At 37.3% G+C, this 23,801-nt stretch overlaps 1 protein-coding gene across 1 annotated transcript in view; it reads right to left on the bottom strand.

Moving 5' to 3' along the window:
- The window catches only part of CCDC171 (coiled-coil domain containing 171), a 173,514-nt gene that overhangs the window by 19,696 nt on the left and 130,017 nt on the right, over positions 1-23,801 (bottom strand). Inside the window, exon 24 of the mRNA XM_063295043.1 lies at positions 6,539-6,691. Coding sequence (XP_063151113.1) covers positions 6,539-6,691 — 153 coding nt within the window. The remainder of the gene's footprint in view (positions 1-6,538; positions 6,692-23,801) is intronic.

Consider the following 23,801-nt stretch of genomic DNA (forward strand, 5'->3'; position numbering starts at 1 on the left):
AAAGGCAGAATATATTTTATATTTTCTCTAGGAGTTCAAGGCAATATACTTAGCACTCCTGCCTTTCATCTTTTTTCCTTAATAATCCTAAAAAATCATTGGGCTGAGAGATAATGAATAGCCCAGTGTCACTCAGTGAGCTTCCATGATTGACGGTAGATGTTGAACACATGTTGTCTACATCAAAAACATACCCCGCCAGCAAGCCCAAGCCTGCCCCTGAAGGTAAGCAAGGAATCTTGGGATAGGATCCAAATCAATGATCTGCTGCTTTAGGGTTTTACAGTACTTGTGGGAGACAAAGAACTTTGGAACATCCTCCCCCCAGAGGTCAGACAGGCCCCCTCGCTCCTGGACTTCCGAAAAAGACTAAAGACCTGGTTTTGTCAGCAGGCTTGGAATGGGAGGGGGAATAGTTATACCTGGGGATGGCTAGTACCCTAAGTGATTTTGAGGGGCCTGTTACACTCACGGACTGATCAAAATCTTTTGCCATTTAGATTTTATTATATTTTTATTTTATTGTAAATGGTTTTAAATTTTAACAGCATTTTGTTGTAAACTCGCCCAGAGTCCCCCATGAGGTGGAGATGGGTGGTGAATAAATTTATAAATAAATAAATAAACTTAGAAGGATAATACAGAAGGTTAAAAGGTCTCAATTCAGCATAGTTCACATTAGAACAAGTCACCCAAAGCTCAGAATTCTGCACTTCTGACTGGTCCATCCTGTGTTTCTTTCTGATCTCAGAATACGAGATCAAAATTCCCAGTATTTCTAATCAGAAAAATATTTTCCTACTTTTCAGTGGTCCCTTGGGCCACCAAATTACATTTGCGTGGCTCTGTATATACCAATCTGGAGTCCCAGACTGTATACCAATCTAGACTCCCAGGAGATGATTCCAACTTCTGAATGTTGTATAGTTTCACTGGTTTATTTTATTGTATCCTGCTTTGGGATTACTTTTCACAGAACTAAGCAGTTGGAAGGCACAGTTTAGGTCAAAGAGACTAATCATCTGCTCAGTGGAGGAACTAAAAGTACCTCAGGCAGATGGCTCTCTGGCCTGAACTTGAATGCATCTAGTGAAGGGAGTCTACCATTCTCTGGATAATTGGTTCTATTATCAAACTGTTCTTATTGTTAGGAAGGGTTTTTTTCCCCTAACATTTAAACATAATTTCCTTCATGCATCTTCTGATGAAAAGCAGACTAGTTTTTTGTTTTTGTTTTTAAATAAATAAATAAAGGTTCTCTTTTGGACTTTTGTAACAATCAGAAAGTCACTACCCCAACTTTTTAAAATACTTACATGACTTTGACAAGCCTATTGTCTTTACACACATACACATGGACACACACACACAGACAATTACGTCTCTAAAATGCAAGTTCATTGTAGGTTCCTTGCTGTAGCTGGATATGAATACCAAATTATTTTTGAAAAGGCACTGAAACCTTCACAACCCATCATGTGCTCTGTGCTGGAATAACCTTTGTTATGAAACTAATTTCAAGCACCACATTTTGACTCAATTCAACACATTTATATGATACCAAGAAATAAAAAAAACCCTATATTTAGGAATAATTTAGGCATTAATCCATAAAGTGTTGGATTTAATTTTAAAAGGTGGATAACATAGTTCAGTGTTTTCAGTTTCAATACACTTATATTCAAAAACCCGCAGCTACAGTAATGCACTTTTTACACACTGTGGCTATTTACATATTGGAAGTATTAATATGCTTAATTAGAAGTATTTATATAAGCAGATCCAAACAATATCTCAAAAGGATTTGTTACAATGAACTTTATTCAGAGCACTCTCTGACCAAAGAAAACCAGCTCCCTAGATAAACACTGGTAGTAGGAAGAAGAAAACCTGAATCAAAGGAGTAACTCATAGAAATTAGAATAAACATGTGAACTGAGCAAGATAACTAAAACACTTTATAAAAACTTAAGGGGCTGGATTTAATTGGATTGAAGTAGATTAAGATTCTGATCCTAAACTTTGTACATGTACTGCATGCTATTTCCCCTGGTTCATATTTTTGGCAGCACCCTAACTTGCATCCTGCTATCAAAATAATGGTGCTGCATTTGCACAAAATGGTAAGCTACTAGAAAGTGAGCAGCATGCTGCTGCACTCTGCTCTGAATACTACCCTAGCTCCTCCTTTCTGGGCTTTGAAGAAGCAGGACAGGAAGAGTATTGATGCTTTTAAACCTTGGTGTTGGAGAAGACTCCTGAGAATAACACGGACAGCCAAGAAAACATTGAATGGACCATTGAAAAAATCAACTCTGAGTTCTCACTCGAGGCACAAATGACCAAATGAGGCTTCAAATTATCCTGTTTTGGATATGTTATCTGAAGACATAGCTTTCTGGAGAAGGGTTTAAAGCTGGTAAAGGTGGAAGGAAAGAGTAGAAGAGGATGACCAGCAGCAGGGTGGATGGACTCAGTTACTGTGGCAATGAGTGCCCCACTGGAAGACCTGAAAGACCAGGTTAGGGACAGATCATCATAGAGAAAATCTATGTGGTCATTAAGAGTCGGCAACAACTTGATGGCACATAAAGTAATCAGTCCTCCTCTTAGTGGATATAACTAACAAAGCCAGATAGCACCAACCAAAAACTCTGTTTTGTTATTCTTAGCAAAACTCAGAATCAGAAACTACAAGAGTGCCAACAGTGTGTACTAGTGGTCTGTCCAAACAAGGCTACCATGTCTTAAATGATGCTTTATTGAATGAAACCATGGCTTATTTAAATATATGGACACCACAGGAGGCAACAAACCACAATCTGGATATGTAATCTGAGGGAGGTTTGTATATTTCACTCTGTCTAAATTCAGGCCATTGACAGTTAGGACCATTGTTCTATCTCAAAAAGCTGTTGCATCATGGAGATCAACATAAAATTATGAACCTATGATTCTAAGCTTTGAACAGATGGGAAACAAGCAGATAATGACTCCTGCATCAAGACTCACCTGTTTTATATGTGGAAGCTCAAATTATGGTGTACAGTGGGATCTCAGTTTTGACTAGCAAAGATAAAAAAATAAGAATGTTCCACGTTAGGCTTGAATGCAGAGGAAGTTATGCCATAACTTGTTGTTCTCCTCAAACAGACTAGTTCCTTACTACTTACAGTCTGTCTATAGCTGGACCTCTCTTAGGCCAAGCCCTAGCTGGTCCTCCCCACTTTTTAGTCCTTTGCAACTGTTCCAAGTCAAAAGCCATTTAAAGGATAGGAGAAAATCAAGTCACATACCTCTAAAGGAAACAAGCCTTCCTCAGACACAAGGAAGTGAAATGATAGCAGGTATATTGAATATTCTTTGTGTGCAGCTCAATCACTCTTCTTCCAACTTCCGCTATTTTTTTATACTAATCATGATGGTTCCTTCATTCATGAGCTACACATAAGGAGTCTTCTTAGTGACACTGGGACCTGTACTCCAACCTAACTAAACAAAAATAAACTCCAAACTGAATATAGGTAAGCCCTCTGAATAGTTTTGGAGCTAGCAGCTAGTGGATTGAAAACAGTGGAAGATATAGAGTGACAATTCACTGACTGAGACAATAAAAATATATTGGTGTGTTTGAAAGAGAAGAACAAACAAGATGAGGAGCAGCTGCTATCCCCAAGGTATGAGAGTACCTGTTAATCCAGAAAGTTTGTCTTTGCTTGATAGCTGCTGAAAAGAGGAGTAGGCTCAGTCTTGCCTTTTGGTCCTCAAGAAAATAATGCATCACAAAATAATATAAGCTCTCTCCTTGTTGCTCTTCTCTCAAACCACTCTAACTCCCATGGTTTCCTTTCCCCTCCAAGTTAAAAGTGAGCACATGCTTTGTTCTATTTCAACCTTCTATTCCTCTAGGCAACTGGAGAAGGTAAGTGACAAGACAGAGTAGCACAGCACAAGCTTACTGAGAGATGGGCCTGCATGTGAGCATGCATGTTTGAAGTAGCAGAAAAGCAGATACAGAAGGAATGGGTAAGTAGCATAAACTTATGCAAACATAAGTCCAGCGGTGACTTATTCCTGGATAAATGAATATAAATAAGCATATCATTGCAATGTTGGAATGGAAAGAAGGAAAATGGTGACCTTTTTTGGTGTGAACTGATACAATTGTGTGTGGTGAATTGGCAGTTTAGCTTTATGAGAATGATTAGTCACAATTACTGAATTTGTGACAATCCATGCTCCTAAGGTGTCACTATGAGAACTTTAGAAGCTTTTGCTTCCATTTGTAGATTAACCACAGCTTTCCACTTTGTCAAAGCTCAGAAAAGCAGTGTTTCAACTAAAATACTTTAGACTATATCAATGTCACATCATAGTTTACAAAGTTATGGCTATGAAGTTAGAGTCAGTTGTTTTAAGCTGGCACCGCAGCTGACTTTCAGGCAGTAGTGGTATAGTTGATTATTGATTAGCCATTAGGCCAGACTTTCATGCAGTAGAAATTAAGTCCTCTGAAGTTACATACAGAGTTAGTAGCGTGAAGGTCATAGTTCAAGTTAGCTGGTTATGGGTTGATTTCTTATTTCCAAATCAATCAAGCAGGAATGGATCATAGAATTTTTCAGAGCCAAATACCTTCATTCAAAGATTACAACTATTGAAAAATGTATTTAAACATGTTCCATTAGTCTTAAGACCTCAGAAACTTATAAAAAGTTAATCACTGCAAAACAACAACAACAACAACATACTCTTATTACTCAAAATCTGGGATGAGAATTTAGAAGTAGCAAATCAAAAACATGAAAGCATATTTTTATTTGGTCCTAGGTGTGTGAGCTTTGTTGCCTTAATGACAATTCACTTCCTGTTACCAGTATGATAACAATTTTGCAAAACACAGGAGGGGCACATAACATTCAAACTCTTCACTTCCTTTTTATTCTCCTGATTGTCAAGCTGGGCAAATGGATGAAAGGGAAACAAATAGAAACTTTATGTGTGGATAAAAATCACGAGGCCTGGAGAGAGGAGAGAAATTGTCAGCCCACAAGGTACACCAGATTAAGAAACCAATGCCATTTAGGTCAGGACTACTTTTATTGTAACAGCTATAAGAAGAGAATCTTGCAAGCCTGTATGTGTCCCCCCCCCCCACTTTATCTTCATGTGAACCAGGGAGAGGCTAGTCTGAGATGTTTTCTCAAGTTATTTTCTTGGCTTGGACTCAAGCCCCTCTTATCTGACTGCTACCTTGGTAGCAACTCTTCCTCCTGTTCTTCACTGCCATTCGCTATGCCCTCTACACAAGCCTTATCTTACTTTTTCTTCATGGGGACTTTATTTCTTCATTTTATTTTTTCAGAGAATGATCAGATGACTGTGCAATGTTGACCAGGTAGGTAATTCTTTAAAAAAGTATGAGGAAGTAAAGTTCCCATACTGATTTGTCCAGGTGACATATTTTTCAAGATGCTTTTGCCCAAAAATCATGAGAAAAAACATGATTTTTTTTTTTTTGGAATGAATTCTAAGTAAGTTCCTGGCAGCAGGATTCATCCCACTTTTAGATATAACCTTGTATTAAAAAAAAAACCAAACACACATACATATGTAACTTTAAGTAGATTTAGAAATGTATTTTAGCTTAATATTTATAGGTTTGTTAATATGGTATTGGGAAGACATACAAGGTTTAAAGATGTGAATGTATTATTAAATTATATACCACAAATTTGGAATCCATTAAATGGCAGAACTTTGGATTTCTTGTGTGTGGTCTATGGCAAAAAAAGTTTTATTTCAGTGGGAAAAGTCTGCTATGCCTGATTTAAATCCCTGGACTGAAGTCATGTGTTCACTTATTGTCTAAATATGAAAATGTTGGGGGGGATGACAAAATGTGCACTGCAAAGTTGCAGTGCAAACTCCACCCCTTTCATACTTGCATTGCAACATTGCATGCAAGTACTAAGAGGCAGAGCATGTGCTGTGATGTCACAAATGACCCCTGTATATGAACTGGTTTTTGATCAGTGTTGCTTGATTTGGCCAAGGCTTAATTTGCTGTTTAGGATCTGGGATTTTTGTTTCATATACATTTATTCCAATATGTATTATTGTGAATTTTCTATTTTTTCTGGACATTAAAAAAAATCTTGTATTTGCTTAATGTCTTTCTTCTTTTTGTTCATATATTAGAAACAGAGAAAGGAAGTGTGTGTTAAACTAATCACCTTAATATTGAGTCCCCTTGAAATATCTGAAAAGTAATTTATTAGGCTTGTATGAGTCCAAATTTACTAATGAGCAATACTGTGCAGACCTGACATTATCTTTAAACTGGATATAGGCTTATAGTATAGGGAAGAAAATATTAAAAATGTTTTTTTTAATCAGAAAATATGTTGTGACCCAATAACATATCTTTTACTGACCCAGTTACAGTATGTAAGCAAATGGAGGGTTCCAGAGAATTATGTGTCAATGTACATTAAAAAAAAAAGATTACATGAAAACAAGTAAATCAGACACTTACTGAGTGTAAGCTTTCATTTTCACGAAGACAAGCTGTTTGGAGTTCTGATTTCAGAGCTGCAATGTGATGCCGATGGGATGTTATTTCTCTTTCTAATGTGGAGACTCTGGAGCATGCAAGATGATAGACATCTATGAAACTTATAATCATAGCCTTAAAGGAAAAGCAAAAGGAATGATTATACTTCTGTATAAAAGATGTACCATCTTTGCTGAGTTACACATTTCTGAAAATGTAATCTTTTAGCATATGTATGTTTCTCTTTATATATGTAAATAGAATATATATATATATAAACACACACACATGCACAAAACCTTAAACTCAGTCTTAAACAGAAAATTATTATCTTAAAATATACCTTACTGTATGCTTTTGTGCCAATATTATAAATGGTAGTTTGTTACTAAATTGTTTAAATAAACACTGCATTTTGATTTGTAAATAGAGCTTTATTGCTTCTATTTAAACTCATCTCTCAGTTAATTTTATTCAGCCAAGCTGAGAATACCATCAGAGGTAACTATGAACATTTTGAAAATGAATGGAGTTGCTAATTCTCCCAGCTCACCTTTAAAAGGAATTGGATTTAATTTGGCATGGAACCTAAAGAAAGTAACAGACCTCTGAAAATAAATAATCTGATTACAATATAGCTGGGAAAATAATTCTCTTCAGGTATACAGAAGAAGAATGTCCCAGCAGTGTAATATTGATCTGAATGATAATAAAGTTAACAGCACAATTGAGTATAAATGATCCGGCAGTGTTGGTAACTTGATATCTGACCCAAATAGTCTAACAGTGCTGGGATTATTGGAGTTCTTTACAACTGGTTAATCACTTTTGTAGGTTATAGTTTCCTTCTGAAGTGACCTGCAGTGATTTCTCAAATGTAAGAACAGCATTAAGGCTGATTAAAAAACTTCACTGAATAAGTGAAGACTGTTAGCCATGTTTTCTCAAATAAAGCAACTCAGGGTTTGAGAATAATCAGGCTGGTTAACATAAATGCTCCTGTTTAAGATACCAAGTTCATCCATACATATTCCTGAAATAGTTTTAAGATTCAGTATTTCACTCATATGTGGACAAAATTCAAAAAACAAACAGAAGAATATTCATTCCTGCAGATGTATATCAACAGATTGCAGTATTTATGCATTACTGCCATTTTTACTTCTCCAAGCCCTTTTGTGCCCAATTATAACCAAAAGGCCACAACGTGTTATTCTTGCTAAAGCTGAAATGAAAGCAGTTTGCACAGACAAAATGAAAGCAGTTTGCACAGATTCTGCCATTGCTACTAAATGTTAATAGACCTCACAGTTTTCACACATGGTACCAATAATGAGCTTGCATTTGAAATGCATCACTTGTGCATGATGTCAATGCATGGCAAAAAGCCGTAATTAAGTTGACTGTAGTCAACAATATAGCACGTGTATTGTTTTCACCAGTTTACAAAAATGCTCGTGGAAAAAGCTGAACCCTTACCAAAAGAGCAATAAATAATCTAAAATACTTTATGTCAAGGGTTAAGTACATTCATGTATCATGGAAAAAATAAACATTTGTCATATATTTCCCCCCCCCCCAGGAGGTGAATCTTCCTTTTTATACATAAAAGGTTAAAATTAGTGTTTTACACTATGCAAAAAGCAAAAAGTTATGCAAAAGTATAAAGCACTAGGCGCAACATCTTAATGCAATAATAATTTTAAAAAACCCTATAGCTATTATGAATCTTGTTATAATCCAGTTTAATCTCCCAAGTGAAATTTCAACAGGGCTATATACATTTTAATTTGGACAAGTTCTTTGAGGTAACATTTCCTAGTTTCCCAAAAGGAACCATGGAATTTTCAGTATCAAGTGCTCAGAGCCTCATATTTAAATCTCAATGGAAAGATGGTATTTCCAGTAGTCCACTGTATTTATTAGTGTGCTGCCAAGAACTGATTTATTGCTGACTCAGCATAAAATATCCTATGGGATAATTAAGAAAAATCAAGGTTCCTGTTTAGGAAAAAGAGAGAAGCGCTTTACTACAGACTATGGGTCAAAGAGTGTATAGAACTTGTAATACAAAGCTCTACTTTTGTTCTGTAAATACCACACAACAAGCTTGTGAAAATTTTAGATGTCCATTAATTGTACAATGAAGAAGACATATCTTTACAGCATGTAGTTCTTCATGATGATGAAAAAACAGCCCAGAGTCTCTCTGTTTTGAGGTTCACTGGGCCATTCTCTCCAATCTACAGAGATTAATATTTTTACCACATTATTTAGAACTAGTATTATATGGAATTAAATAGTGGAACATAATTCTGATGTGGAGTTTAGTGGCAAGAATAATTCTATGTGTGGATAGTTCTATATGTAATGGAAAAAATGTTTTCCTAGGAGTCATACAGTGCTCTATCTAAAAAGTATTAAACTTGTGTCTGAGGGGGAAAAAAATGAAAGAATCCCAAACAATGTACTGCTAATTTCTATCATCTGCACAAAAGAGAAATAAAATTACTGTTTTTTTAAATTTTTAATAACAACTTTATTAATTTTTTTAAGATAGATAAAAACTAACAGAAACGAATATTTAAGATGAGGGAGGGAGGGAGGGAAGGAAGGAAGCCAAAAGTGCAGAAAAAAAAGAAAAAAGAAATATAAAGAATGACTTCAGATTTTAGTTTACAACAGTTATAGGTATAAATTTAAATTGAACTCTTACCCTATGGTTACAACGTAACTTTCATTTTTTCTATCATCTACTATTTTTTCTAATCATCAAACCCATATATCATAATTTCATTTTTTTTTGTTTCAAGCAAAAAGTGTAAAAGAGGTTTCCAATCAGCATTAAACTTTCTCTAATCAAGGCTATCAATTTAGCCATCTCAGCAAGCTCCATCATCTTCACCATCTACTCTTCCATTGCGGATCATGTCAAATCTTTCCACCATTGTACATATAAAAGTCTCACTGCTGTTATCATATATAAAAACAAAGTTCCATGAGTTTTTTTTCCAGCTTTTTGTAAATCAGTCCCAAAAGAAAACATCTCAGGCTTCAGTTGTACAGTATCTTAATATTTGAAAACTTCTGATTAATGTATGTATTTGGATCCCAATTTTTTTAGCTTTTTTTACATGTCCACCAAGCATGATAAAATGTCTCTTGTTCACATTTCCAGCATAAATTCAAAGTATCTTTATACATTTAGACAATTTCCAGCGACAAATACCAACGATACAACATTTTATAAAAATTCTCTTTAAGATTATAACATAATGTAAATTTCAGTCCTTTCATCCACATATTCTCCCATTGTTCCATTTGTATGTTACAACCAAATTTTTTAGCCCATTTTATTACACTGTCTTGACATTCCATGTTTGCAAGTGGAGAGCCACCAAAAGTAGCAAAGAAAGATTCTTGGCTTTCCATGTTCAAATTCAGCTTATATTTTATCTAAAATAAATACTACACAAATTCCTGATTCTACTGAACAATGGAGAGGAGAGAGGGATAGCTCACAAACTGTCCAGGATTGCAAATAAAAGGAACTCTCTATTCTCTCTACAGATATCTTCAGATACTTCTGCACTGAATTTATTTCTGTATGGATCATGGCTTAGGTTTTAGGCTACAAAGAGATCCACAGCCAGCACAGCATCAATTCACCTTTGGTCTAGTGGTTAAGGCAATGGGCTAGAAACCAGGAGGCTGTGAGTTCTAGTCCTGCCTTAGGCCTGAAAGCCGGCTGGGTAACCTTGGATCAGTCACTCTCTCTCAGCCCAACTCACCTCACAGGGTTATTGTTGTGGGGAAAATAGGAGGAGGAAGGAGGATTAGGTATGTTCGTCACCTTGAGTTATTTATAAAAAAATAATAAAGGTGGGATAAAAATAAATAAAATAAAATAAAATAAATAAGCATGACCTATTCAAAAAACTTCTTCTTGTTTGCCTTGCATGGCCTTTCCATGGCCTTCCAGGTCTGTGTTGGATGATGATGATGATGATGATGATGATTTTAATTTCTGCCTGACTCTACTGATTTTTACTGAATTCTTCTTCCAAGTGCTGTGACATTCTGAATACAATAATCTTTAGGAACAACTTTTCAGGAACCCCAAGGGTATATAGCAAGAAGGCTGAGGTGGGATATCTTCTTTGGAACATACCACCATGATACTGATATCACAGTTTAACTGAAACAGATGTCTGAAAAGGAATGTAATGTCATAAGTATGCAATATCTTGATTTTTTTTTCTGAACAAGCAATATGGTGACAGGAAAACTAACAAAAGGACATGTGATACTAGCCCACATCATTATAAATAACAGGAAAAGAACAGATATACTAGTTATAGTATTCTTTATTAAAAAGCAGTTGAGTCTTACCAGCTATTACATGGCAAGCAGTTTTTACAACCCACAAACATTCATATAGCACGTACATTTTAAAACCAAGATCCTTTCCAGACAAGAGACTGTTCTAAGATTGCCATTGGAGCTGGAAATACAGCCACAGCCATTTTGAAGGCTGAAGAATTTTAATTTTAAGCATTAAGAAGCCACTTTAAATTGAAATGCAGGATGTACATTAATAACATCTAAAACATACATACGGCTGCCAATTTTACAGTAGAAACATAACACACTATTCAGGAGAAACCAAATACAGAAAATGAAGAGAAAAAACATCTATTTCCAGAGTGACCTGCTTCCTGTCTTTTTAGCCTTCTTACCTTCCTATTATACATTGGTTAAGAATATATAACCACAGTTAGTGTGGTGGTAGCACAACTGATTCCTAGAGAATTTGCCAACTGAAGAAAATGCCCATTAGCAAAACCAACTTCCAAACGCAATCGCTTGCCAAATATATACAATAATATAGGTAGTTTCAAATTGCAAAAGAAAATAAATATCAGAGGAATTCATGTGAGCATGGGAACTTGCAATAGAAACGTCTTAAGCAGGGAAGAAGGAATCATGGTTCCCAAATGCTGCTGGAGCTGTTCTCCAAACATTTGTTTTTTTATATATATAAGTTTCATGAGAAATTTTTACATAAGTAAAAGATATACATGAAAATATATAAAAAGAAATTAAGAAAAAGAAAAAAGAAAAAGTGCAAGAAACGGTACAGATAGAAAAAGAAAAAAGAAAAAGTTATATAAAGAAGTGACTTCCAATCTTTTTTACAGCAGTTACAAGCAAATCTATTATCTTTCCTTCCTTTTACAATTATATTACACCGTTTCCTTCTTCCCACATTCAACCCTTTTTAATAAGCAAATCCATAAATCACCAATTCATTTTTTTTCCATTTTCAGCAAAAAGTCCATAAGAGGTTTCCAGTCTTTTATGAAAGTCTGTTCTCCAAATATTTGTGTAATGTGTATATGAGTATGTGTGCCTGTGTGTATCGATGAGAGAGAAAAAAGAGCAAGCACTTAATATAAATGTGTCATGTTAAAAGTTGATTCTATTATAGTTTGTGACACAGGTCAAGAAATTTGAAGATATCTAGATCTAGATCTAGAACTAGATATACAGTATATTTACAGGAACATCTGCACAGTGTACGGCTAGACCATCCCAAATTCAGATGGGAGATTCCACACAAGGTCATGGAGATTGACAGGGCTACGGTCCTATGGGACTTCCAGATCCAGACAGACAAGAAAGTACTGGCCAATCAACCCGACATCGTGGTAATAGACAAGGACCAGAAGACAGTACTGGTAATAGATGTAGCGGTGCCAAGTGACAGCAACATAAGGAAGAAGGAATATGAGAAGCTGGAGAAGTACCAGGGCCTGAAGGAGGAACTAGGGTGAAGGAGGAACTGAGGATGTGGAAAGTGAAGGCCAAAGTGGTCCCAGTGATGGTAGGAGCACTCGGGGCTGTGAGTCCTAAGCTGGGAGAGTGGCTCCAACAGATCCCAGGAACAATATCAGAGCCCTCTGTCTAGAAGAGTGCAGTGCTAGGAATAGCTAGGATACTGTGCAGAACCCTCAAACTCCCAGGCCTCTAGTAGAGGACCGGAGGTTGAAGAAGACACATACCACCCTTGGGGTGAGAGGGGAATTTTTTTTTATATGAGTATTTATATTTTTGTCCAGATACAGTTGTATCCATATAAGGAAGCAAAAAAATAAAATAAAAAATGAAGCCCAAATACAAAATCTCCAAGCTAGCTGGTTCTTATAAAATTATAGCAGGAAAGGAAGAATAAGAAGGCAATGCAGAAATTAAAGATAATATATAGATTTTTTAAAAAAATCTTCCATTAAAAACCTTTGGTTTCTTTGTAAGGAAAAAAGAAGAAATATCCAAATTAATATTTGTCTGTTAGGCTTTCAGCGTTCAGGAAATTCCTGAACAAAAATGAATATTACTAGATAATAAATTAACCCAAGGGTTAATTTATATGAAGAATATAACTTATATGAAGTATATGAAGAAATGAAAAAGAACAAAAGAGCCAAATACATGGACTTCAAAAGTATATGAAAGTGCAGTAAAATAGTTGGATGACAATATGAAGGGACTACAGATACTAAAGTCAGTATGAAATTGGTCCAAAAGGTGAAACAGGCAAATAACGTTTAATGTAGATATATTCAAAATAAAATACCCACTTAAATTGGGTATTTGGTAGAAAATTGTATATTCCTTCAACAGGGCACCATCAAGCATTTTCTTTGCAATTTGGGTCTTTTGCTTTATTTGCTCTGTGTAAAGTACCCACCATGCTTGAAGTGCAGTTAGTAATGCTTAATATAACATGTCAGAGAATAATGCCAATAGAAGGCATCTGGCTTTCATTGCCATTTTAAATGGAAGTGTTCGTTAGCTTCTTTTTTTTTCAAAGCCACTTGTTCCCCCCTCTTCGGCAGTTTTCTTGAATAGTGTGCAAAGTTATGTGAAACTTTTCCCCAACCAACAGAGATGAAGCTAACAGATGAAGCTAACACACAAAGGAAATGAAGGTTCCATGCATCATTTTATTGTTAAGGTACGAGAGAAAGAATCTGTAGGTGAGCCGCAGAATTTTAATTTCCCCATAAATGTATTTGTAAAAATCCTTTCAGGTTTCAGCCTTGTAGTGGCTACAGAACAGGCTATAATGTCTTGTGTGTTTTCAGGCAAAAAATGCTTGGGGGTCTCAAGGGAACCTCATCTGACAAAACTGTTCTTTGCTGTTATCTGGTATTCCCCACTTGACAGATTTTTTCTGATCCCAACTCTGTTCTAGGCTACATTTAAATATGCAAAAAGCAATCTGAAGACACCAGAACAGAGAACAACGTGGCACTAGATTAGTCTCCCATTCTGAGACTGTGAGAACTAGGCTCAACCAGCCATTTTATTTTCAGTATCAGTTCTGTCTCTCTTCTCCCCCCCTCCCCCCACAATAAGATGTTGGTGGACACCCCAAGGAGATGAAGCTCTCAGTAACGACAGGATTTTCTATGGGGGAAAAAAACCTGAAGGAGCAATCGTTGAAAATTGACAGATGGGACGGAAAGTGCTTCTACTGGAAATCACAACAGACTGGCATATAAAAGCCATCATGGCATTTATTGCCAAGCATAGCTGTCCTAAGAGTAATACTACATTCTAAAATTAAACTTACAGTCCACCTGATGGGAACACTTTAAATTGAATTTCTGCTTTGAGCAGAGGGCTGGGCTTAGTGGCTTGACACTGCCTCCCTCCAATTCTAAATATCTTACCAGGGAATGGATACACATACACACACACACACAGTTTGTGAGTAAAGGGATCTAGCCCATGCTTTATTATGATTAGGCAATAGTCGAAGTGGATATATTTTCAATAATTAAATAAGGCCTAGCAATCGCTTTTAGAAGGTAGTATTACTGGCAGAGTTACTCACTGCAACAATAGGTTTTTCCCTGGAAAGGGGCATCTGGGCCATTGAGTCTGCCTGTTTGATGTGGAAAGTCGATCTACAGCATCCCTACCAATGGACTGTAAAAATCTACTGGGGGGCAGGGGGAGAGACACACTACTTCTCTGGGTAGGCCAGCTGAGCTTAACTATTAGCACTCTCTCTGTGTAGGTGGTATACACGGAGGAAAGAGTTCTCAGATGGTTAACTACTATTTTGCCTTCAGACAGTTCATTTCACTGAACTCCAAGTCTCTGGTTAATTGGTTCTACTCTCACTCAAACTGCTCTTACTGCTAGGAATGTTTTCTAGCATTAACTTAGAATCTGCCTTTCTGTCATATAAATTCATTGTTTCATGTTCTGCATTCTGGAACAATGAAAAACTTCCTCTGAGTGACATCCTTTCAGATGTTTGAAGAGGCTATCACATTCTACCCTCCAGCTTTTTTCAAGGCTAATTTTCCTGGAGGATGGACTGGTTGGATCTTCTTGCAGTCCAAGGCACTCTCAGAATTTTCCTCCAACACCACAGTTCAAAAGCATCGATCTTCCTTCTCTCAGCCTTCCTTATGGTCCAGCTCTCGCAGCCATATGTTACTACGGGGAACACCATTGCTTTGACTATGCGGACCTTTGTTGTCAGTGTGATGTCTCTGCTCTTAACTATTTTATCGAGATTGGTCATTGCTCTTCTCCCAAGGATTAAGCGTCTTCTGATTTCCTGACTGCAGTCAGCATCTGCAGTAATCTTCGCACCTAGAAATACAAAGTCTTTCACTGCCTCTACATTTTCTCCCTCTATTTGCCAGTTATCAATCAAGCTGGTTGCCATAATCTTGGTTTTTTTGAGGTTTAGCTGCAAGGCAGCTTTTGCACTTTCTCCTTTCACCTTCCTCATAAGGCTCCTCAGTTCCTCTTCGCTTTCAGCCATCAAAGTGGTATCATCTGCATATCTGAGATGATTAATGTTTCTTCCAGAGATTTTAACTCCAGCCTTGGATTCCTCAAGCCCAGCATGTCGCATGATGTGTTCTGCATACAAGTTGAATAGGTAGGGTGAGAGGATACAGCCCTGCTGTACTCCTTTCCCAATCTTAAACCAGTCCGTTGTTCCGTGGTCTGTTCTTACTGTTGCTACTTCGTTGTTATACAGATTCTTCAGGAGGCAGACAAGATGATTTGGTATCCCCATACCGCTAAGAACTTGCCACAATTTGTTATGGTCCACACAGTCAAAGGCTTTAGAATAGTCAATCAAACAGAAATAGATGTTTTTCTGAAACTCCCTGGCTTTTTCCATTATCCAGCGGATACTGGCAATTTGGTCCCTAGTTCCTCTGCCTTTTCTAAACCCAGCTTGTACATCTGGCAATTCTCGCTCCATGAACTGCTGAAGTCTCCCTTGCAGGACCTTGAGCATTACCTTACTGGCATGTGAAATGAGTGCCACTGTTCGATAGTTTGAACATTCTTTAGTGTTTCCCTTTTTTGGTATGGGGATATAAGTTGATTTTTTCCAATCTGATGGCCATTCTTGTGTTTTCCAAATTTGCTGGCATATAGCATGCATTACCTTGACAGCATCATCTTGCAAGATTTTGAACAGTTCAGCTGGGATGCCGTCGTCTCCTGCTGCCTTGTTATTAGCAATGCTTCTTAAGGCCCATTCAACCTCACTCTTCAGGATGTCTGGCTCTAGCTCACTGACCACACCGTCACAGTTATCCCCAATATTGTTATCCTTCCTATACAGGTCTTCTGTATATTCTTGTCACCTTTTCTTGATCTCTTCTTCTTCTGTTAGGTCCTTGCCATCTTTGTTTTTGATCATACCCGTTTTGGCCTCGAATTTACCTCCGATGGTTCTAATTTTCTGGAAGAGGTCTCTTGTCCTTCCTATTCTATTGTCTTCTTCCGCTTCCGCGCATTGCTTGTTTAAAAATAATTCCTTATCTCTTCTGGCTAATCTCTGGAATTTTGCATTTAATTGGGCATGTCTCCCCCTATCACTGTTGCCTTTTGCTTTCCTTCTTTCTTGGGCTACTTCTAGTGTCTCAGCAGACAGCCATTTTGCCTTCTTGGTTTTCTCTTTCTTTGGGATGTATTTTGTTGCCGCCTCCTGAACAATGTTGCGAACTTCTGTCCAGAGTTCTTCCGGGACCCTATCTATTAAGTCCAGTCCCTTAAATCGATTCTTCACCTCCACTGCATATTCCTTAGGAATATTAGTGAGCTCATACCTAGCTGATCTGTGGGTCTTCCCTAATCTCTTTAGTCTGATCCTTTGTGCCATAAGAAGTTTGTGATCTGAACTACAGTCAGCTCCAGGTCTTTTTTTTACTGACTGTATAGATGTCTGCCACCTTTGGCTGCAAAGGATGTAGTCAATCTGATTTCGGTGTTGTCCATCTGGTGAAGTCCATGTATAAAGCCGTCTCTTAGGTTGTTGGAAGAGAGTGTTTGTTATGCAGAGTGAGTTGTCTTGGCAAAATTCTATCAGCCTATGTCCTGCTTCGTTTTGTTTTCCCAGGCCATGCTTACCTGTAATTCCAGGTGTCATTTGACTGCCCAAATGACACCTGGAATTACAGGTGCCCTTAGCATTCCAGTCTCCCATGATGAAAATAACATCTCTTTTAGGCGTGTTGTCCAGTAGGTGCTGCAGATCCTCATAGAACTGCTCTACTTCAGCATCTGTGGTTGGGGCGTATATTTGGATTACTGTGATGTTAGATGGCTTGCCCTGAATTCAAACTGAGATCATTCTATCGTTTTTTGGATTGTATCCAAGCACTGCTTTAGCCACTTTACTACTAATTATGAAGGCTATTCCATTTCTTCTGTGGTCCTCTTGTCCACAGTAGTAGATCTGGTGGTCATTTGATGTGAAGTGGCCCATTCCAGTCCATTTCAGTTCACTGTGCCCAAAATGTCTATCTTTAATCTTGACAGGGGTTACCTATTTATTTTGAAGCAGATTAGATCTCCAGGACCATTAGATTGCACTCTACGGTTTTTAAGGAATTTGCAAACTTGCTGATGCTCTGACCAAATCTTTCAGAACTTTTTTTTTATAGTTTAGCCAAACTTTAATCTTCAGGAAATACTGGAGTACAGGTGAAGTACTAGAAGACTGGAAAAGGGCAAATGTCTCTGCCTTGGGGGGAAGTGGGGGGAAGGAAATCCAAATTGTTAAGTGTGGGCTGGATTGCATGAGAAATCAATACACAGTGGGTTTGAAAATGATACTGAGAAAATGTTCATCAACTGTTCATCATCAAACTAAAGATGGTTTTGAGTAGGTGTCCTAATCCAAGATTTCTTTTACCTTTGGAAGTTCAAATACTGTTTTGTGCACTAAAATTAGGTAATGGTCTGACCATAGGTCACAATTATGTCCCTGAAAAGTATCCTTGTGCTTTTAATTGCTTTTAAGAATATACAAATTATAAGCAAAATAAGCCAAGCATACTTCTAAAAATCTTGGGAATTGTTCTCTAAACTGTAGTACAAGTTAACGATATCTCTGACTATATTACTACAAGTTAACCATATCTCTGACTATATTACTGCCATGACACACCTCTCTTCCATTCACTTTGATAAGAAATGACGGCATTAAGAAGATCAGAGCTCTCTATTAAAGTAATTTATGCTATTGGCTAAAAACATGGAATCATTTCAGCTTTGGGAGTAAGCAATATATCACAGAAAAAGTGCAATTTAAAATATAATGTCCAACTATCACTGCAAGTTTCATGTAAAAGGGAATATATTAAAAATACAACTTTTATTAATTTGAAAAAAAGGACAAAAGCTTACATCTTCCTAAAACGTTCAGGCATACACTCATACTCATGCACAAAGGATAACAGTTAAAGCTAACCACAGTATTCTTCATATTTTTTTGAAAACTCTTATATACATGTCATTTTAATGTTCTTAATGTCAATACCTTTGTCTTATAGTTATAAAGTCAGCAGATTGCAGCCTGAAACAAACGTCAGCTTCTGTTCCTCTCTGTGTAAGGCTAATACTTTAAACATTCCTTCTAAACTAGTCCTGCTTTCACCAGAACAGGTCACATTATCATACTGTGCAAAGGTTGAAGATTTCTTGACTCTATTTCAGACACCAGCCATTTTTGAACTAGCCTCTTTAATCACTATCTTCCCAACTATTCCCATTTTTGTGATACAGTACACACCAGTGGTATGGTAAAGGACCGAAATGGAATCAACCAGTCTCGAGTCTGTTATCCAAACTCTGTGGAACAAAGAACGTGACACTCTTAACATATGCCTCTACTGAAGCCATAAAAGTAGCAAAATTTATGCCTCCTGAAGACCGATGCTGCAAGCTACTAATAAACTGTACTAGGGTTCAATCATTGATCTTATCAACCATTTATTTCCACTAGATCACCAATCCATTCTGCAGACCAGAAACAACACATGCACTTATATACACACTGTGACAGCCTAAAAGGGGGGGAAAAAAACTCAAAAGGCTCACAGATTTAAAATTAGTACACTTTTAAAATCTACACTGCCAAGCAAGGCAAACATTTAGCAGACATCTTGAATACAGGCTGGTATTAAATTCCCCCTAAACTTTTCCCCCCTTTCTTGTGGTATCGTAACACCCTATATCACTTGACCCGTAACAGTCTATTTCCTCAATATAGAAGAATTATGGTATTAGCAGTCTAGCCAGTTTCTGATGCAGTTTTATATTCTCAGCCATTTACCCTGCATTTTCCTTAATACTATAGTTGCATATTCATTGCTATATTCTCCTTTAACTGCTGTCACTTACATTGTCATGCAGAACAGGGCAAATCAGGGTCAGTTTATGTAAGCGGTATCATTCTGAAGAACTTCATCAGTCTTTATTTCAATGCATTATGCAAAAAAACTTGACATTAAGAGAGCCTTAACTGACAGCAAATGAAATCAATCACTAAATCACTAAGCCATAATAAACTCGCTCAAGTTGCAGATAACCCTTCCTTCTCCAGACCTCCACCTCAGCATCCCATCAAATTATATTCTTCTCCAAAAAAGCTGACAGTTCCATTGCCAAGTCCACTATTACTACATTATAAAATTTCATATAAACTTTTGACTTTCAAAAGTATTTATAAGGACAAGAAAAGAAATCCAGTATCAATGAAGGCTGCTTGAGACAGGTAGCCTTAAAAAGCAGGCATCTGAATATGCAGTTAGGACGCAAACACAACTGGATCTGTCCTTAGTCAAAGGCAAGACTGAAAAAGTTCATTCCTCAACCTTTTCAAGTCTGTTAGTCAATATTCTCACATTGATTTTTAAGGAGCTTCAATGGTGACCTTAGTTGCTCATTTTCACATGCAAAACTTTCTGTCAAAATAGACTCTTTCCCCATTTAAGCCTCAAAAGAAAGCTTTCAGAACTAATGTGGGAACGTTTGACTTTTCTCTACATGGAAGTATTTAATGTAACTTGCTGCTTATGTCAAAGTGTAATGTAACTTTCATCTGTATGATTTTGGTCACTTTAAATCTCTATATCTCTTTCTCTTTCTCTTTATCTCTATTTCTATTTCTATCTCTATATAAAATAAATCTCTGGAAAAAAATGTGTAGTATCACTGCCAGGACTGCAACTAGGGTCTGTGTCACCCGGGGCAAACATGGATTCTGCGCCCATTTTGGTGCCCCCCAGTGCTCATTTTGGTGCCCCACCAGCGCGGCGCCCGGGGCACATGCCCCGGTTGCCCCCCCTAGTTGCGGCCCTGATCACTGCTACAATGCAATTCAATATATTCAGTTAGTTGATTCAATATATTAACAGTAACACATGGTACAATATATATATACAGTATTTAAGACTAGTTCATCTCCATAAAATATTTGCAGTGTATGTGACTATATTCATATATATCTTTTCCTGTCCATCTATAATGTGCATGGTACTGTACACAGTATTATGAATAGCAATGTATAAAACATCAAAAATAAAAAAAATGTTTTCCCAGGGAAATGGGAAAGTTATTTTCACACACTTGAGGAGATGTGGAGAGAAATTTTGTATGGAAATGTGAGTATCAAGGAGCAGCTCAAAACAAAATGAAGAACATATAGAAACAAATACCTTTTGGATAAAAAGAAAGAAAATATGCCATTGGAAGGAAATGGAACAAAAAAGGGAGAAGTTATAGAGATAATAAAGATTTTTGATACCTCAGAGCAATTAGTGGTATATAAACATTCAGCTTCCTGATAGCATTCTGCAGCTTCTTCAGAGCCGCTTTTATTTTTCCTTCCGTAAAAACTATTTGTTTGCCTTTTCTTAACATTAAAGAACAAAAGTCAAAAGAAATCAGAATTCTTTAGTTAGTATCTATACTGCTGGATTTTTATTTTATTTTTTTCCTATTCATGGTTGCTATTTACACTTGGAAAGCAAACATTTTATTTTAGCTCAATCTTTTTTCACATTAAGGCTAGGAGTTCATACATCCTTTGTATTTGTATTTACCAACATAACTGTTTTTTAACCAATAAACTAAATTTGGTCTAGTGGTTAAGGCTCCAGGCTAGAAACCAGGAGACTGTGAGTTCTAGTCCCGCCTTAGGCCTGAAAGCCGGCTGGGTGACCTTGGGCCAGTCACTCTCTCTCAGCCCAACTCACCTCACAGGGTTGTTGTTGTGGGGAAAACAGGAGGAGGAAGGAGTATTAGGTATGTTCCCCGCCTTGAGTTATTTGTAAAAATAATAAAGGTGGGATAAAATAAAATAAAATAACCAATAAACTAAAGACATACAGAAGATGTGCTACATCAGAAAATTTCCCCTTTTTTCCAAACTTTTGACATGCCACCTTGCCTGGAGATCTTATTTTGTCCTTGACAGCTTTACATTTTAAATGCAGGAAAAAATCAAAGGGGATGTAAATAAGTGATTTAAAAAGGAAGGTACATGCCCTCCCCTAAACTAGTACCTTCACCCTCAAAGCACCAGCCAAAATTATAGTTCATTTTGCAGACAAGCCTAGCTGGATAGCAGCAGCACCTCGCTGACCTTGGCAGATCTCAAAAAGCTAAGCAAGACTAGACTGAGAAGATGGGGAAAAAGGGTAACGTCCTGGAAAAAGACAGTGGACAACCATTCCCATATTGTGGCCCAGAAAACAACATGAATATGTCCACAAAGCCAGCAAGAGCTGAGTTTGACTCTAGGGGACTTTACCTTTTGGGGAGAAACATAAACATGAAACTGGGTAATAAAAATTTGCCTTGTATCAAATTACACTATTTGTCCATCACCTTAGTTGCTACCTTCCTCCTCCTCCTCCTCCTCCTTCCTCTTCTTCTTCTACTTCTTCTAATTTGTTGCCAAGAACTGGACTTGCAATCTGTCTACACATAAAGTATGTCCCTTCCCAGTCCTTCCCCAAATATATATTAAATAAACATTGTATCCCTTTCCAAAAGCCCAGCACAATTTAGAAAAACAGTGAAACACCATATGATCAAACCACTAAAATCTCATAGAAGAAAAAAACAACAAAGCTAGACTAAACACACTTCCACCCCAAATTCTCCCCTAAATTACCCTGTTTTAAAACGCTCCAGGAAGGCCAGAAAACAGGCTTTGGCAAGGAGGCAGTTTTGTACAGGGCAGGAGGACCCTTCAAGTATATTGGTCCTAGGTTATTTAGGGCTTTATGGGTCAATACCTATAATTGTGCTTGGAAAGAGTGGGAATTCATGCAGATTAATTTGCACGGGAATAGCCTCCTCTTGGTGCCAGAGACCAGTTAACAATCTCATTGTAGATCGGTTTAGAATGCGCAAGAGATATATATAAATCACGAATGTTTTGGGACCTAACAATATTGTATTTATATCTTCAGCAAGAATAAATTGTGTTAAAACTGTCCAGGGTGAGCCAGTATATGGGCTTCAGAACGGCTCTATAGTGTTGATGGTGGAAATCTGTGTATTTTACATGTCTGCACGCCATCGGTTTGAATGGAAAATAATGAGTGCTACCACCTGGAAAAAGCACTTCTATTTGCCTTCAAAAGTCTTGTAGAGTACATTTTCTAAGATGCAGCATTTGCCACAATGTTCTGAACAGACAAGAAACAACATAATTATCTTTGTATTTGTAGATAGATATTTCCCCCTGGGTCCGGAATGCTTATTTTCGCAGACCTACTAGTGCTATTGAAAGAAGCAGAAAATGCAGCAGGAATGTAACATTTTATGTTACATTTATCTTTGCCCAATTGATTAGAAGAGCAATCTTTTGCTTCTCTGTACAATACGATATGATAAGCCATGACTACATCATACATGGATGCATAATTTACATAAAATAAATGGAGGACGTAAGGCCTTTATAAATTTATAATGATTATACTCTATCACTCAGAAGCACTGTCAACACTCCCCTCTGCTACTATAAAACGAGTAACACCCGCCTTCCAGTGGTGTAGCAGTTTTCAGACAAAAGAAAATCAGAGTGGTACCACAATGGTACACTGTAGATACTTCGAGTGTTACCTGTCTACGCTTGCACATGTGCCACTACGGCTCCTGAGCATACGCAAAATGGAGTTTCTCCTCACCCTCCCCAGTTTGTGATCTCCCTCATCACAAAGGGATGAGGAAGAAGTAAGTGCAAAGAAGTAAGGCATGCCATTTTGACTGAACTAGATGCAAATGAATCTGGTGGTCAGGGGGCAATCAGACAGAGGAGACCCCAGGAGTCCAGCATCCTCCATGTATATACTGTAATCTGTGCAATAGCACACATTAAGTTTCACTTCTTTTTGTACCATCCTGCTGCTTGCTCACTGATAGCTGCTTCAACTTCTGCAAGAGTGTTTGAGATCAAGGTTGTTGTCACTAGTTAGAGGCAATGAGACAGTGCCTAAACAGATACTTATGCATTGCTGAAATTGAAAAACACTTAGTGACCTTTCCTTGCTGACGGATACCTTGCAATGGCTGCAGGCAGTAGAATGCTGGATCATTATGGTGCTTTAACGTGTCCACTTAGGTGGAGGGTCAAGTTATTTATTGGTTCCTGTGGATCACCACCAGCACCACCAACTTTATTTTTATTTATTTATCAAATTTTTATCACTGCCCATCTCCCCCACACGGGGGACCCTGGGCGGTTCACAATAAAAAGAATTAAAATTTCAATAAAATCATAAATACCACCAATACATCAGTTAGCATAAAATGCAATAAAATCCAAGCCATGGCGGATCTAATTCAAACCATAAGGGCATAAAACTGGTCCCCGCAGAACTAGGGAATAAACCAA

This window comes from Candoia aspera, chromosome 2 (genome assembly GCF_035149785.1).
Source record: "Candoia aspera isolate rCanAsp1 chromosome 2, rCanAsp1.hap2, whole genome shotgun sequence".
NCBI lineage: Eukaryota > Metazoa > Chordata > Lepidosauria > Squamata > Boidae > Candoia > Candoia aspera.